We start from the raw sequence: 15,198 nt of genomic DNA, 5'->3' as shown, positions 1-15,198 counted from the left end.
TTCTCTCTTCCATCTCTTGTATTCTGTTGCTAGTGCTTGCATCTATGGTTCCAGATTTCTTTCCTAGGGTTTCTATCTCCAGTGTTGCCTCAATTTGGGTTTTCTTTATTGTGTCTACTTCCCTTTTTAGGTCTTGGATGGTTTTATTCAATTCCATCATCTGTTATGTCTGGTTTTCCTGCAATTCTTTAAGGGATTTTTGTGCTTGCTCTTTAATGTCTTCTACCTGTTTAGCAGTGTTCTCCTGTATTTCTTTAAGTGTGTTATTAAAGTCCTTCTTGATGTCCTCTACCATCAACATGAGATATGCTTTTAGATCTGGGTCTAGCTTTTCCGGTTTGTTGGGGTGCCCTGGACTGGACGAAGTGGGAGTGCTGGGTTCTGATGATGGTGAATGGTCTTGGTTTCTGTCAGTAAGATTATTACGTTTACCTTTCGCCATCTGGTAATCTCTGGAGTTAGTTGTTATAGTTGTCTCTGTTTAGAGATTGTTTTTCTGGTGATTCTGTTAGCCTCTATCAGCAGACCTGGGAGAGAGTCTCTCTCCTCTGAGATTCAGTGGTCAGAGCACTCTCTGCAGGCAAGCTCTCCTCTTACATGGATGGTGCACAGATATCTTGTGTTTGGACCTCCTCCTGGCCGAAGATGAAGGCCCAAAACAGGACCTTTCCCAGAAGCTGTGTTGCTTTGGTGGGTCCCAGACGCTGACAGCTTGGGTGGTGCACACTCTCACCTGTGCAGACCATGTTCGGTGGAGTCCCGGAACCAAGATGGCTACCGCCAATCTAGAAGCAAAACCCTCCCGGGCCAGGTGGACACCTGTCCTCTGGCCAGGAAGGTGGCCGGATGTCTGGGGCCCGAAAAGGGTGCTGTCTCAGTAGTTCTGTGGCTCCCGCCTGTCCCAGAAGCTGTCAGCTTCTGTGGTGCACACTCTCACCTGTGCAGACTAAGTTCAGCGGAGTCCCGGAACCAAGATGGCTTCTGCCAATCCTGAGGCAAAGGGCTCCCAGGCCAGGTGGACACCTGTCCTCTGGCCTGGAAGGGTGGCCGGATATCTAGGGCCCGAAAAGGGCGCTGCCGCAGAGGCTCTGTGGCTCCCGTCTGTCCCAGAAGTTGTAAGCTTCTGTGGTGCACACTCTCACCTTTGCAGACTAAGTTCAGCGGAGTCTCAGAACCAAGATGGCTTCCGCTGCTCTTCGGCTGAGCAGACACCTGTCCTCTGGCCTGCAGGGTGGCTGGATGTCTGGAGCCCGAAAAGGGCGCTGCCTCAGAGGCTCTGTGGCTCCCGCCTATCCCAGAAGCTGTCAGCTTCTGTGGTCCACACTCTCACCTGTGCAGACTAAGTTCAGCGGAGTCCCGGAACCAAGATGGCTCCTGCTGATCCTGAGGCAAAGGGCTCCTGGGCCGGGTGGAGACCTCTCCTCTGGCCAGGAGGGTGGCTGGATCACCTGAAGTCTTATGATCCCATGGCTGGTGTTGTGAGTAGCTGGCGGGTGTCAGCCGACTCTGCGCCCTAACTACCCCAGTGCTGGTCGGACGGGAAGGGGCTTGTGCCCTACTCAGGCCAGGTTTTCTGCTTCACTAACTAATGCAGCCTCAGGTCTGGCACGATTGGATTGGAGCAGACGCTGTGTTCCACTCACCAGAAGTCTTAAGATACTGTGGCGGGTGTCGTGGGTAGCTGGTGGGTGTCACCCGACTCTGTGCCCTAGCTAACACTGGTGGTGGTCTCCAGGATAAATACTTAAAGGTCCAAGGAGAGTCCTTTAAAGAAACATTATTTTCTGTTAACCTGAGTTGAATGTGCATAAACAGTTGCAAAATTAGAACATTAGCAGTATCTAAAAAAGAAACAATTCAACCTACTGTAAACCTATATATATATATATATATATATATATATATATATATATGCTATCAATATAAAAATTAAAGGTTGATTTGTTTTCAACATTTCAAAACAGTGATAACAGCACACAATTGAATTATCTGTGCTGAAGCAGGAGGAAACTCAAAAGAATAAACATGTGATCCAATCACATATACTTCTCTCCCATAGAAGGGCTGTTTTACAAATACAGTAGATTTTTTATGGAATGCATACATAAATTTACAGGAAATACAAAAGTTTGCGTAGAAGCAAATTTTAACTTGTCTTTGAAAAATGATTATAAATTACTTAAATTTACTATGCAATAGGCCAAATATCGATATTCTGCAAATGACGATTTAAATGCTGTTTGGAACAAGGAATAGATGTCTCCTCAGGTTTTTAAGACATTTTTTCTAACCTCACTTCATAATTCGATCCTACAATATTTTTATTAACACCATGAAAGCTTCATAGCAAGATGTTAAAACTTTACTTGGAGATGAAGAAAGGTGATTTCACATTAATACTTTCTTTACCAAAGAATTGATGTGAGCTCATTGAGTAACAATAATTAAAATAAGCAGTTAACATTTGATTACCATTGATTACAATTGATAACAGTTGATTACAGAAGCTTCCTCTACTTTGCAAAGCTTTTTGTTTCTCACCACTAAATTTGCATCTCCCTTGATAACATCCAAGAAAGACTTAAGTACTTCTATGGTAAGCTTAAGGTGAGGTCTTAACCAATTAACATCTCCTGGAAGCTTTTAAAAATAATTTGAAGTAAGCAAATCCTCTTTTCTTTCTTGAATTTTTCTCTACCAAATTTTCCTAGGATATAACTGAGGGCCAAATATTGAAAAAGATATTGCCTTTTGAATCTTTTCTGGAGCAACAACTACTCCAAAATTTTTCAAGCTCGTTGTGTAAGAGTAAAGATTTATAGTATATTTTCTTTAAGAGAGAATAGTTAATAAAAATGCTGTCCATATAATAAACAATATAAACTGAAAGATTTAAAGCCCTAGGTTCTTGTATTAAAGCAGAGACAAAAAATTATTATTATTTTTAGTTTACATAATGTAAGGCTATTAGATATACCTAGAGGCAAAACTTTCCAATGATCATAAGCTCACTAGAATCAAATCCTTCACAATTATCAGGATATAAAGTAAAACACAACCTTCCAATTCGATAGTAATTCTATATGGAGTAGGCAATCCATATTGTAATGATCTTAGAAGTTCCATAGCCTCATTGACCTTTCATAAATCTTAAGTTTAACCTTCATTTTTACCAACATCTGGATAGGCCTGTAATAATGCTGTTTTGGCCTTTAAATTATTTTGCAATTGAAAGGAGAGGTGAGGCCCCAACAACTTCCCTAGGCAGGGTTTGCAAAACTAAAGAAATGCCACACAATCCTCACTAAGGCTGGTCTGAGCTTTTCATTAACTCAAGTGTAAATATTACTTCATCTGAGCCTTTTTCCTAGGTCCTGGACCAATGCCTACACCTCCTGCAGCAAAAAGATTACAGGGGAGCAATTCTACTGTCTGTCTATGCCTCTAATGTGTGGACAGTCTTTCCTAAGATTATTTATACTTAAAACATTCCTTATAACATTAGTGTTATGAAAACATTGCTTGTAAGTACTGTAATATTGTTGAAAGGCAGCAACAATAGGCAAACACTGATTGTATTAGGGTCCAATTTCTGCACAAGGACAAATATACCCTGATAAGACTGTCTTTGTTTCATATGCCTGAACGGCCACAGAGAACTGCATTAGCATTCTCATAAGACAATTGTGAGGGAAAAAAAAACAAAAAACAAAAACAAACAAACAACTAAAAAAACCCTGCTTGAGAATCTCAAGAAACTCTGCTAGCTGTTTTTAGTAACATATCCGCAAAATCCTGAAAATGTTAATCAGGAGCCTGTTTGATACCAAATAAATTCTCACTGAGATCTCCTTTCCAATCTTGGGTGGGGTGTGTGTGTGTGTGTGTGTGTGTGTGTGTGTGTGTGTGTGTGTGTGTGTTTTAAATTGTGCTTCTACCACTGTATCCAATAAAGCTTAGATAAAAGGGGCAGTAGGTCCATGTAGGTCCATACTGGCCAAGAATGGTTTTATTTTTTATTACTCTTGTAATTATTGTAATTAGAAAATATGGGTGAGCTAAAAATCATGACCTTACAATCAAACTGCAAAGTGCAGCAAATGGAACACTGGAAATTTTAACCATAATTTTAAAGTTTCTTTTCAATATTAGAGTATAACCATAAATTTTGGAAAGCAAAACCCAATTTTAAACTATCCATTCTCTTTAAAATCAATACCAAAAGGATTACTTTCATGTTATGAAGTTTGGCTAACAATTCTTATATATGAATGCATGACAGTTCAAATTTTAATGCTTCATTGAAGAAACATTGTTTTAAATCTTATCTCTTACAAGTCTAGTTTCTTGGATAAGAATTACATAAAATATTATCCCAATTTAGAAGTATCTTTAGACGCTTGATTTCCTGGGCTGGTTCATGCCACATGTTGTTTTAAAATGAGTACAACACTGAGTTACCAGTTTTAAACTAACATTCTTGTCACGAGTGTCACACTTTTTAAATCATACTCAATAACTTATAAGCCAATAATCTATGACCAAGACATGAAGAGCATGTTTCTACCTTTAAGACCAGTCAGAAACCAAATGAAGCAGCTACACGAATCTTTTAAATTTATACAAAAGAATTTTTACTTTTCTAGGTATAATTTCAAGAGAAAAAGCACTTTGTCATTTGTTGAACCCAATAATCACAATTGCAGAGATTTTTCTAAGAAAAAAACCCATCAGCTTATTTGCCTTAGAACTAAGAAGCAGCTGGCCTCTCTAAAAAACAACTTTTCAGCAGGGTCTCTCCTGCTGCACTTGACTCCGGGCTAAGGATGCAGGTCAACTTTGTTCAGCCTCCTCTGTGAAAACTAAGACTGAATCAAGAGATGTATAGCCAAAAGATAAAGTTTTAACCATTTTTTTTTCTTTTCAACATGAAACATAGAACAACAGTCATTCAGAAAACAAAACAAAAACAGACATGTGTTGACACATGGACAGATTGGTGCACCAAACACAGACAATACAGAGAGGGTATAAAACTTGATGTGACCAGAACTAAGGATGTCTCCTGTAGGGACCAGAAAACAGAACATCTCCTGATGTCCTTTTGTCTCTGAGAGAGCTCTAAAATATATTTTCCTTCTCTGTCTCTCTGTCTCTCTGTCTCTGTCTCTCTCTGTCTCTCTATCTCTGTCTCTGTCTCTCTGTCTCTCTGTCTCTCTGTCTCTCTGTCTCTGTCTCTCTCTCTCTCTCTCTTTCTCTCTCTCTCTCTCCCTCTCTCTCTCTCTCTCCATGTCATTTGGATATATAGCATCTCCCTTTTTGTGTGTATATTTTACTTATTTATTAAATTAAATTAAATTAAATTAAATTTATCATTTTGAGCCCTACTACTCTTCCCTGATCTAAGTTTTTTTTTTTTTTTTGGTTTGGTTTTTCCACATAGGGTTTCCCTGTTTAGCCCTGGCTGTCCTGGAACTCACTTTGTAGGCAAGGCTGGCCTCAAACTCAGAAATCTCCCTGCCTCTGCCTCCCAAGTGCTGGGATTAAAGACCTGTGCCAACACTGCCCAGCCCTGATGCAGTTCTTGACTGTGGACAAATGCCTTTTTAGAATTTCCCAATCACATTTTCCACTGTCAACCCCTAACTGATATCAGTGTTGAGACAACTCTTACTCAGTCTAGCCTGTATTCTTTTTTCACAATTGCAATCAACAGCCTTCAAAAGATAAAACTTATAGCGCTAACATGCTTGATGCTGTATGTTGCTTACCATGCTGAATACCATCTTCCGTTTTCTGTGGAGCCCCACCAAGACAGTGTCCTTGAGTCATTCTTTCCATATTCAGGACTCTTGTTCCAGTGACAACTATACCCGATAGCAGCCACTGGTTACTGGGTTCCTGAAAAGAGAACTGGGGTTGAATGGGAAGGACAGCAAGTGAAATAACAAGCCAAGACAAAGTTCTCTAATCAAGACTCAATCTTTAATGTATGGAACTGAATATATATGGGAAAACCCAAGGACCCATCCCTTTGTTTCACCTGGGATCTGTTGCTTGGTTCAGTTAGATTGAGTTGCAAAGTAGGCTCTCCAGGAGCTCAGCGGGTGGGCAGTTCTCAGTTCACTGGCAGGAAGATATAATTGTAGAAGAGCAAGACATGTAGCTCCAGTGTTGGAGACTTGATCATCCAGCTCAAGCTTGGGAGGGGGTTGTGTGTGGGGGTCACAGTCTGGCACTGACACAGCAGGTGTTTCAGAACTGATGTTGAGCCAGGGTCCACAGTATTTACTATCACTCTGGCTGGTAGAGAGACAACAGAATATTTCCTCTCTGGGACATGAGTAAAATAAGTCTGTTTTCATTGATGTTCTTCTTGTACACCCTGGCATCTTATAAGTGGCTTGAATGTGTCCACAGACTTTCTGAATGAGTTATTTGTTCAATTTGTTGATTGTGAGACACAGGTCAAGGGCATTAAATCATTTTCCTATTAGTCAGTTTCAAAAATGCTAGCTAGTTACAAACGGGCTGTTAGTTGGTTACAGGTAAACTTCTTAAAACCCTAACCCACATACTTTGTCTATTCATTTCTTGACTGCTTCAGCTTTTCAGTCACATGAACAGTNTACACATGCTAAGGAGTGTTAACTTGCTTATTGACAGCAAAGGTGCCTGAGCTGAAGTGGGGAGTGGAAGGGACTCATTGTTGCTTTCTACTGTAGAAGTAACTTCTAGTTCATTACTAGAAAAGCAATAATCCATAGCAGATGAGGTGCTACAACCCATAATCCCAGCCTTCAGGAGGCTGGAGCAGGAGGATTGCCACAGNTCTAAGACCATTCAGAACCTCAGTGTAAGCTAAAGTCCAGCGCAGATCTCACATTAAATAGCTGGTCAGGGCTGCTTTTAACCCCACCACTGGTTAGATAGTGGAGACTGGAGGACTACTGGGACTAGTAGCAAGCCATCCTGTCTGAATCACACTAATTCCCATATTCAGAGGGAGCCCCTGACTCAAGGGGATGAAGTAAAAAGAGATAGAGGGAGACAATTGATGTCCTGTGCTGATTTCTGCATATATTATCAAAGGCATTAGCATGTGCACATGTGTGCACACACCATTATCAACAAAAAATGGAAAGGGGGAAGGAAGAGGAAAAGGAGGAGGAAAAGGAGGAGGAGGAAGAAGAGCAGGAGGAGGAAGAGGAGGAGGAGGAAGAGGAGGGAAATGTGATAATCCCCTAGTAGAGCATCCACCAAACTCTTGTAGACCAAGAGAGAGCCAATTGCCATGCCACATTCAATCTTGGGCCACACAAACTCCTCTTATTTTAAAGAAACCCATGTGCAGTTTCTTTGCTAGTACCTGCCAGTCTGACATGTCTGGAACTCTATAGCACTATGTATTCCTCTTTCCCTATTTAACCATTCCCCCTACATTTTAAAAACACCCTGACTGTTGGGAGCTATTAAGACAACTCTTGATCTCTGAATTGGCCCTCTCCCCCTGAGAAGAAAAGGGGGTCAAAAGCGGGCCACCGCCACATCGATTCTGAGAATGTTCCAGCCCTACCGATTCCGAGAATGTTCCAGCCCTAAGCCATCGCCGATGTCCTGACCACACCCCGATACCACCAAGTTCCTGCTACCCCGTGTAGCTGTGAAAAGAAAGAATTTCTATTGCCCCCCTCCCATAAGTACTTCTCCTTTTGCTTGTATTATCCTACCCCTCCCACTGATAAGTATCTGTACTTCCCCTTTTGCTTGTGCATTTAAGCCTTAGACCTTTTTCAATAGATTCGGGGCTTTGATACATTCCAGAACTGTTTCCGTGTCGTTATTCGCACAAGGCCCTCGTCTCTCTCTAACCCCCATTTGGCTCTTAGGAGGAGGTCCCCTCGTGACCCTCGAATAACTGGACCTGCTGGACGGGTCACCTGACCTCTGTAATGGAGTCAATAAGAACAAAGGCTCCTGAGTTAGAGAGTCTTGGGTTTAAATCTATGTTCTCACATTGACTGACTATATGACCTGATACAGTTACTTAATCTTTCTGAGTCTTACTAATACTATGGTAAGAAGAATAAAATAGTACATACCATATAAAACTGATTCAAAGTTGAAGTGAAGCATATCAAGTACTTGCCTCATTCTTGATTTCTTTATTTCCTCACATCAAACACTAGTTTATGTTTCTAGTTCAAGGGAAATGAAATGTCTACTGATACAAAATATGTTCCCATTGTAACTGTATGTCTTTGGAAGCATGATTTTTGGCATGATTTGTACTTGGAACTCCATCAGCAAATACAACTTTGCACAANACTTATGTTTTTTATTAATGAGGAGATTATGTCCAGTCAGTTGAATTCCAGTGTTCTCAAAGGTAAACAGTTGATGCAACCTGGCTACTGAGAACAGTTAGGATTCTGAGGTCAGTACTATCTGTTTGAAGCCTTTTGGGAGGCTACGGCTATTAGCTTAGCCTTAGAAGAATTTTCTTGATAATCTTTTTTTTAATTTAAGATTTATTATTTTTATGTGTATGTGCCTAAAAGTGTTTATATGCACCACATGTGCACAGGAGGCCACAGGGGTCAAAAGAAAGTAGGTGATTTCCTGTAACTGAAATTAGAGTCGGTTGTGGGATGCCACATGAGTGCTGGTAATTGAACCTGGGTCCTCAGCAAGAACAAGTTTCAAAGAATCTGACTCCTTCTTCTGACTTCCACTGAACCAGGCCTGTGCATGGTACTCAGGTACACATGCAAAACCAATGCTTATACCATGAAAAATAAATGAATCTTTTGCAAAAATTGAGTAACTCAATTCCTTCCACACTCAAGTCTTAAAGCAAAGTATCTCTACATCTTTGACTTTCTAGTGTCAGTCNCCACCCCCTCCAAAACTGACTTTCTGATTACAAGCAAGATCCAAAGTTGCATCTAGTTCCAGATGGCAGCTCTCTAAAACATTCACTGTTCTCATGGGAATATGTTTTGTGAAATGTAAGACTACTAAATCAATCCATAGGTGATGAGATTGCCAAGTTTGAAAAGGGCAGGAACAATCCCTGGCCTCTCATCAATAACTGAGAAAACATTCCACAAAGCCTGACTGAGGTAATGCAGACCCATACGGGAAGAAAAAAAGTCCACTGAAACCAGAGAGTATATAAGGACAAGGAAAGGAGCTAGGGAGTGGAGTGTAGGGACCATAACCTGAAAGACGTAGTCCTGACAGGAGGACAATTCTATTCCCTACCAAAATGAAGCTGCTACTGCTGCTGCTGTGTTTGGGACTGACTCTATTCTGTATCCATGCAGAAGAAGCTAGTTCTATGGAAAGGAACTTTAATGTAGAACAGGTAGGATCAGTGAATAATAATTCAGAATGTGCTTTGGGGTAGTCTTGAAGCCAAGTGGGTCCTTTGAGGGAATGGGTATAGTGCCCCAAACTATTAGACAAATGAATGACTTCAGACCTTGAAGTAAGACCAGCTATTCATATCTAATAATGTTTGAGGACCTCTGGTCTCACTGAGAAGCAGGGACAGTGTACTAAGTATTTTGACAACTGGCATGAGATCTACCCCTGTGTATGCTCAGGCCCTAACCCATAGTGCGGAGTTCAAGTAGAAACTTGAGGTTTCCCTGCCCTTTCTCCCTTAAACCTTTTCTTATCTATTACAGATTAGCGGGTATTGGTTTTCTATTGCTACAGCCTCTGAAAACAGAGAAAAGATAGAAGAACATGGCAGCATGAGAGCTTTTGTGGAAAACATCACTGTCTTGGAGAATGCCTTAGTCTTTAAATTCCATTTTATGTAAGTGAGATGCTCTTGGCTGAGAAAGAGGAAATGAAAACCTGGTATGGTCTCATTCCTATAAACACTCTTGGGATTGCAGAGAGATAACTCACAGTATGCACGTGTGCACACACACATACTGAGCCTATATCCAAAACTAGAATGCTCCATGTGACACTGAGCCAAGATCTCATAACCAGGGGTTTTACAAAAGTCAGAGACAAGAGTTGGTGACAGGAATTAATTCACTAGGAGTTTGATAAGGAAAGATCAGAGACACTACTGATACCACATTAATGAGACAGTATATCACAAGTTAAGATTATGTGATCATGAATTAAAATGTTCTTACTAGTTGTTAGCCAAAGACATCCACCCCATTCTACTTGTGTTTTCCTGAAGTAAAGGAGATAATAATAAATCTCCTCTGAGGATCTGGGAGCCACATCAGGCAACATTACAGAGTGCAGATTTAAGGCAGATGGTGGACATCTGGCTGATAATCTACACCGCTGGCTGAAGTCCAGCACTGGTGAAACTGGGAAGTAGTTGCAGTTGTAATAGGGATGAGAAGTGATTGTCACTTTCTTTTTTTAAAATAATAGGCAAATTTGTGATTGCTAAAACATCTGATATAAATGAAATAACATAAACAAAAGCCTTTTGCTAATTTTACAAATATAGTCAAAAGTCAAATGGAATCAGAAACTGGAGATATATATAGTGTAGAGGGTCAAGAAGCCAGCCAGATCAAAATCCCTTATGCAAAAGATCACTCTGTTTTACAGTGTAAATGAAGAGTGCACCGAAATGACTGTGATTGGTGAAAAAACAGAAAAGGCTGGCATATATTATATGAACTGTAAGTATATAAAGTCTATATATCTATCCATAAGGAGTTTATTGAACCTTAATACATTTATCATCTGTGTGTGTGTGTGTGTGTGTGTGTGTATTTTGTTGGAGTTTGAATTTAGGAACTTACACCTACTAGTCAAATGGGGGCCATCTAACAGCTAACACCCTGTCACAGGCAAGTGGAATAAGTAGGGGGGAGATGGAATCTATCTGATACTGCCCAGTTGCTGGCACAGATGCACATCGCTCAGGGTATAGCAGCAGATATTTGATACAGCAAGCTTATAAAAGATAGAAACATGTTGTTTGAAGCTGCTGAGGGAGGTAGATAATCTTAGGAGATGATGAGAGAGTGTTGCTCCTGTACCTGACAGTTCACTAGTGGTCTGAAACACTCAGAGTCACTATTCTTAGAAGTTGCTTCTTGAAGTTCAGTAAGCTACAGACAGAAAACATCAGACACTTCACCCATCTCTTCTAGGATCTGTATTTTAATGATTTAATGTTTGGGGTAGAATAAGAAAATGTTTTCCATCATTTCCTGCACAACAAATAATTTCTGAGAACTTCCATTTCCTCAACAGATGATGGATTCAATACATTTACTATACTTAANACAGACTATGATAATTATATTATATTTCATCTCATTAATGAAAAGGATGGGGAAACCTTCCAGCTGATGGAGCTCTGTGGTAAAGTATTTTCACACAGACACTGAACTTGGGGTGGGAAAAGAAGAAAGAACCTCTAGCTTTAATATGGTCTTCCTTGGTCCTGCCACTTTCTCACCTCCTGAAGATTGGTGGTCACCTTCATCATCCCTTGAGCATAGTGATAGAAGCACTCTGAAATCTCTCAGTGTGACAGAAGGATATTCTATGGATTCCAAATCCAGAATAGATCATACCCATGCCTGTAAATCATGTGGCCAACCATTTTCCCATCCTTATGGGGAAGCCCCTGTCCCCTCACTCAGGCTCTGGTCAATGCACAGTATACAGCTGCTACACTCACTTTTGCTCTTCTCACAGGCCGAGAACCAGATTTGAGTTTAGACATCAAGGAAAAGTTTGCCAAACTCTGCGAGGAGCGTGGAATCATTAGAGAAAATATCATTGACCTAACAAATGTCAGTAAGTCATGACTCATTTATTTTTCTTATCCTGAATATTTTATCATACAAGAAACAAAACCAATTGGCAACCAGTCGTTTGCTGAATGCTGGAGAGTCCTACTCTTTCTCTTGGGGAAATACAGTGGACCTGGTATCTGAACATGTTCTTGTTCTCACACTACAGATCGCTGCCTCAAGGCCCGAGAATGACGAATGGCCTGAGCCTCCAGGTGGGCATTATCCAATGAGAGCAAGGAGGAGGTTTGTGGTCTTGAACAAGGCCCTTGCAAATGAATTAGTATTGTGCCCCAAATTACAATAAAAAATGTTTGATAAGGAATCTTGGATGACAGCTTGAAAATTGGCTTTAAATTATATGGATTTGTGACCTAGTTCTACTTTGAGCTTGGAAGTAAAGTGACACAAGCACTTACGCAAGAAAAGAAGGATTTGAGTTTTACAAAATTGCTGTATGTTTGTGTAAAAATGTCTCAGGAATGTGTTCAATATCATTAACAGACAGAGTAGCAGGATGTGTTATAGCTGCTTTTCAGTGTCTGTGGTCCCCCTCCATCCCACTTGAGATAATAACATCTTAATCTGAACTTTGTACAAACGTGGCTTCTTACCTAGTAGTGGATGTACCTGATCACCACTTCTTGTCCAGTCTGGAAAGAAGACTCCTCTGTCCCCCCCTTTCCCATTTAACCCAAGATTTCACTCACATAATGTGTGAAGTCTTTAAAAGTATCCAAGGCTTTTATCATTATCCCCCAATTTGCTTAACATTCTTTAGAGCTTCTTATGACAAAGATTGTGGAAACAAGCCTCATATCTTCCATTACTTCATTTTTTATATGCCATCCATGAGGAAATGGTCATTTATTCTATGGTTTTCATCCCTCCATTCTGGCAATTAATTCCAGTTAAATTATGAGAAAAGAACTATGTGTTATCATTTCTTCTATATAATAGAATAACTCTTTGTACTGAAGTCAATACAAGAATTGTTTAATGAGTCTCTGTATTCTTTCTTCCTGGCTTACTCAGTGTTGAGTGGAGACTTCTCACCAGGACTCCAGCATCATCCCTTCCTATTCATAGAGCATCCCATGCCAAGTTCTGTGATCTGCTCTCCACCTGTCTCACAGAGAAGTGCAATCCCATTCTCTCCAGCATATTACCTAGTATAACTTATCAGGAATCAAAGACATTCTTTAAATTTCTCTTTGCCAACACATGGAAATTCTCCATGGATTTCTTTTTCTTTCTGTTCAATAAATGATTACACTTGCACTTAAATATAAGTCTCAGTGTCCCGAAAAATATGGGGCTGACAGTGAGTGAATGAGGGGGCCTCCTGATTCCTGTAACCATAATCCTTCCTTCTGGCCCACAACATAACCTGAATTTCCAGATTTTTGCCTTGCCTGCAGGAACCCCAAGCATTGAGAAGTACTGTCTGCTCTTTAGCTCACCTGCTATAGTGTTTTATGATGACCACAGGAACATGATACTTACTGCACAATTTCTCCATCCATAGTTTCTTTTCCAACAGAGCATAGGAGAGACACATATTTCTAAGGCTAAGCCTACTCAACATGTTTCAGGACATGCTGAGAGGGTGGAGTAGGATAAAGAAGGTTTGGTAATTAGAGTCCCAAAGGATACAGAGAAAAAGGTGTCTAGTTCCCCATAGCATACTCTGGCCCCTAGATCAAAAGATTAAATTGGTTCAACTAAGGACACATGAAACAAGTTCTTGCTGTAGTTTGCTAAATTATGACAAACACTATTGAGAAACCCAAGCAATTATGATGAAATACCTCCCTCCACACAACTGCCCTGATTTGGGGGGGGGGGTGCAAGTCATTCTCTGACCAAAGCCTTCTTATTGGCTTCAACTACATCCATGGACTACCATGCTTAGATTTCATTTTTAGTCTTGGCAAAAATTTAAGAGAAAAAACAAAAACAACAACAACAACAACAACAAACAGTTCACAAACAAAGCTATCAATGGGAATACTTACATAGTTATGTAACAGTTCCAATACAGGACCATGTTGAAGACACAAAAGGCTTGACAATGCTACCATACCTCAAAAGACCACAACCATGAGAAAGGTACAGAAAATATTTGGTTATTCCCACGTCAACATGGCAGCTTGAGTTCACCCTAAATCCTATCCCTTTCAACACAAAACACTTGGTAGAAATGAGATGTGAAAGAGAGAAAACATTCAATTCCAAGGGAGAAATTTGAAACCGCAGTCAGAGCAATCCATTTGTAAAGGAATAAGACAGAAAAGAGGTTAAGGTTGATACAGTATAACTGTACAATTCTTTGTGATCTGAGAGTAGATTACAGCTACACTCAAAGCACATATTGCAACTCACACAAAAAGACTGGGAGACTTTAACAGCCCACTCACATCAATGGACAAATCCTGGAAACAGAAACTAAAAAGAGACACAGTGAAACTAACAGAAGATATAAACCAAATTGATTTAATATATCTGTTGAACATTTTATACTAAACCAAAAGAATATACCTTCTTCTCAGCATCTCACAGTACCTTGTCCCAAATTTACCATATAATTGATCAATTAACAGGCCTCAAGAGCTACAAGAAGATTGAAATAATCCCATCCATCTGATAAGATCACTACGGACTAAAGCTGGTCTTAAATACCAACAAAAACAATGGAAAGCACACATACACATGGAAGCTCTACTCAAAGATAACTTCACCAAGGAAGAAATAAAGAAAGAAATTAGAGACACCAACACCAGGGTGCCTTGCCCGTGGAGTCTCTGGATACCCGCAAGGATTCACACAGGATCCCCCACTGGATCCTAAGACCTCTGGTGAGTGGAACACAACTTCTGCTGGGAGGAGGGTTTGAACTCTAGATATCTGGGCATCTTCTCTGCAAGAAGAGAGCTTGCCTGGAGAGAATACTCTGACCACTGAAACTAAGGAGAAAGCTAGTCTCCCAGGTATGCTGATAGAGTCTAACAGAGTCACCTGAGGAACAAGCTCTAACCAGAGACAACTATAATAACTTGCTTCAGAGATTACCAGATGGCGAAAGGCAAACATAAGAATCCTACTTAGAGAAATCAAGACCACTCACCATCATCAGAACAAAGCATTCCCACCACACCTAGTCCTGGGCACCCCAAAACACCGGAAAAGCAAGACCAGGATTTAAAAGCATATCTCAGGATGATGGTAGAGGACATCAAGAAGGACTTTAATAACTCACTTAAAGAAATACAGGAGAACACAGATAAACAGGTAGAAGACCTTAAAGAGGAAACACAAAAATTCCTTAAAGAATTGCAGGAAAACACGACCAAACAGGTGATGGAATTGAATGAAACCATCCAAGACATAAAAAGGG

At 40.4% G+C, this 15,198-nt stretch overlaps 1 protein-coding gene and 1 long non-coding RNA gene across 4 annotated transcripts; one reads left to right on the top strand and one right to left on the bottom strand.

The window, feature by feature from the left end:
• Positions 1-1,536: 1,536 nt before the first annotated feature.
• On the bottom strand, positions 1,537-8,262 carry LOC110293545. 2 transcript variants are annotated; one of them, XR_002377809.2, is made up of 4 exons: positions 8,103-8,262; positions 6,044-6,303; positions 5,772-5,913; positions 1,537-1,764 (listed from the first exon to the last, which is right to left on the bottom strand). It is a non-coding gene; the product is annotated as an uncharacterized LOC110293545 (long non-coding RNA). The 2 variants fall into 2 exon arrangements; XR_003836415.1 differs by having other exon boundaries at positions 6,044-6,126.
• A 920-nt stretch (positions 8,263-9,182) lies between these two features.
• On the top strand, positions 9,183-13,088 carry LOC110292319 (major urinary protein 3). Of its 2 annotated transcripts, none has more exons than XM_021159591.2 (7): positions 9,183-9,370; positions 9,696-9,829; positions 10,600-10,673; positions 11,254-11,364; positions 11,704-11,801; positions 11,971-12,016; positions 12,837-13,088. In XM_021159591.2, exons 1-7 carry the CDS (start codon positions 9,272-9,274, stop codon positions 12,977-12,979), a joined length of 705 nt encoding a protein of 234 aa, XP_021015250.1. In that variant the 5' UTR covers positions 9,183-9,271; the 3' UTR covers positions 12,980-13,088. The 2 variants fall into 2 exon arrangements, with proteins under 2 accessions (XP_021015250.1, XP_021015252.1); XM_021159593.2 differs by having other exon boundaries at positions 11,704-11,805.
• The last annotated feature ends 2,110 nt before the right edge of the window (positions 13,089-15,198 follow it).

The sequence above is a fragment of the Mus caroli genome, chromosome 4, assembly GCF_900094665.2.
Source record: "Mus caroli chromosome 4, CAROLI_EIJ_v1.1, whole genome shotgun sequence".
In the NCBI taxonomy this organism is placed as follows: Eukaryota; Metazoa; Chordata; class Mammalia; order Rodentia; family Muridae; genus Mus; species Mus caroli.
Note: the sequence above shows the minus strand (reverse complement) of the source record. Positions and strands in the feature narration are given on the sequence as shown.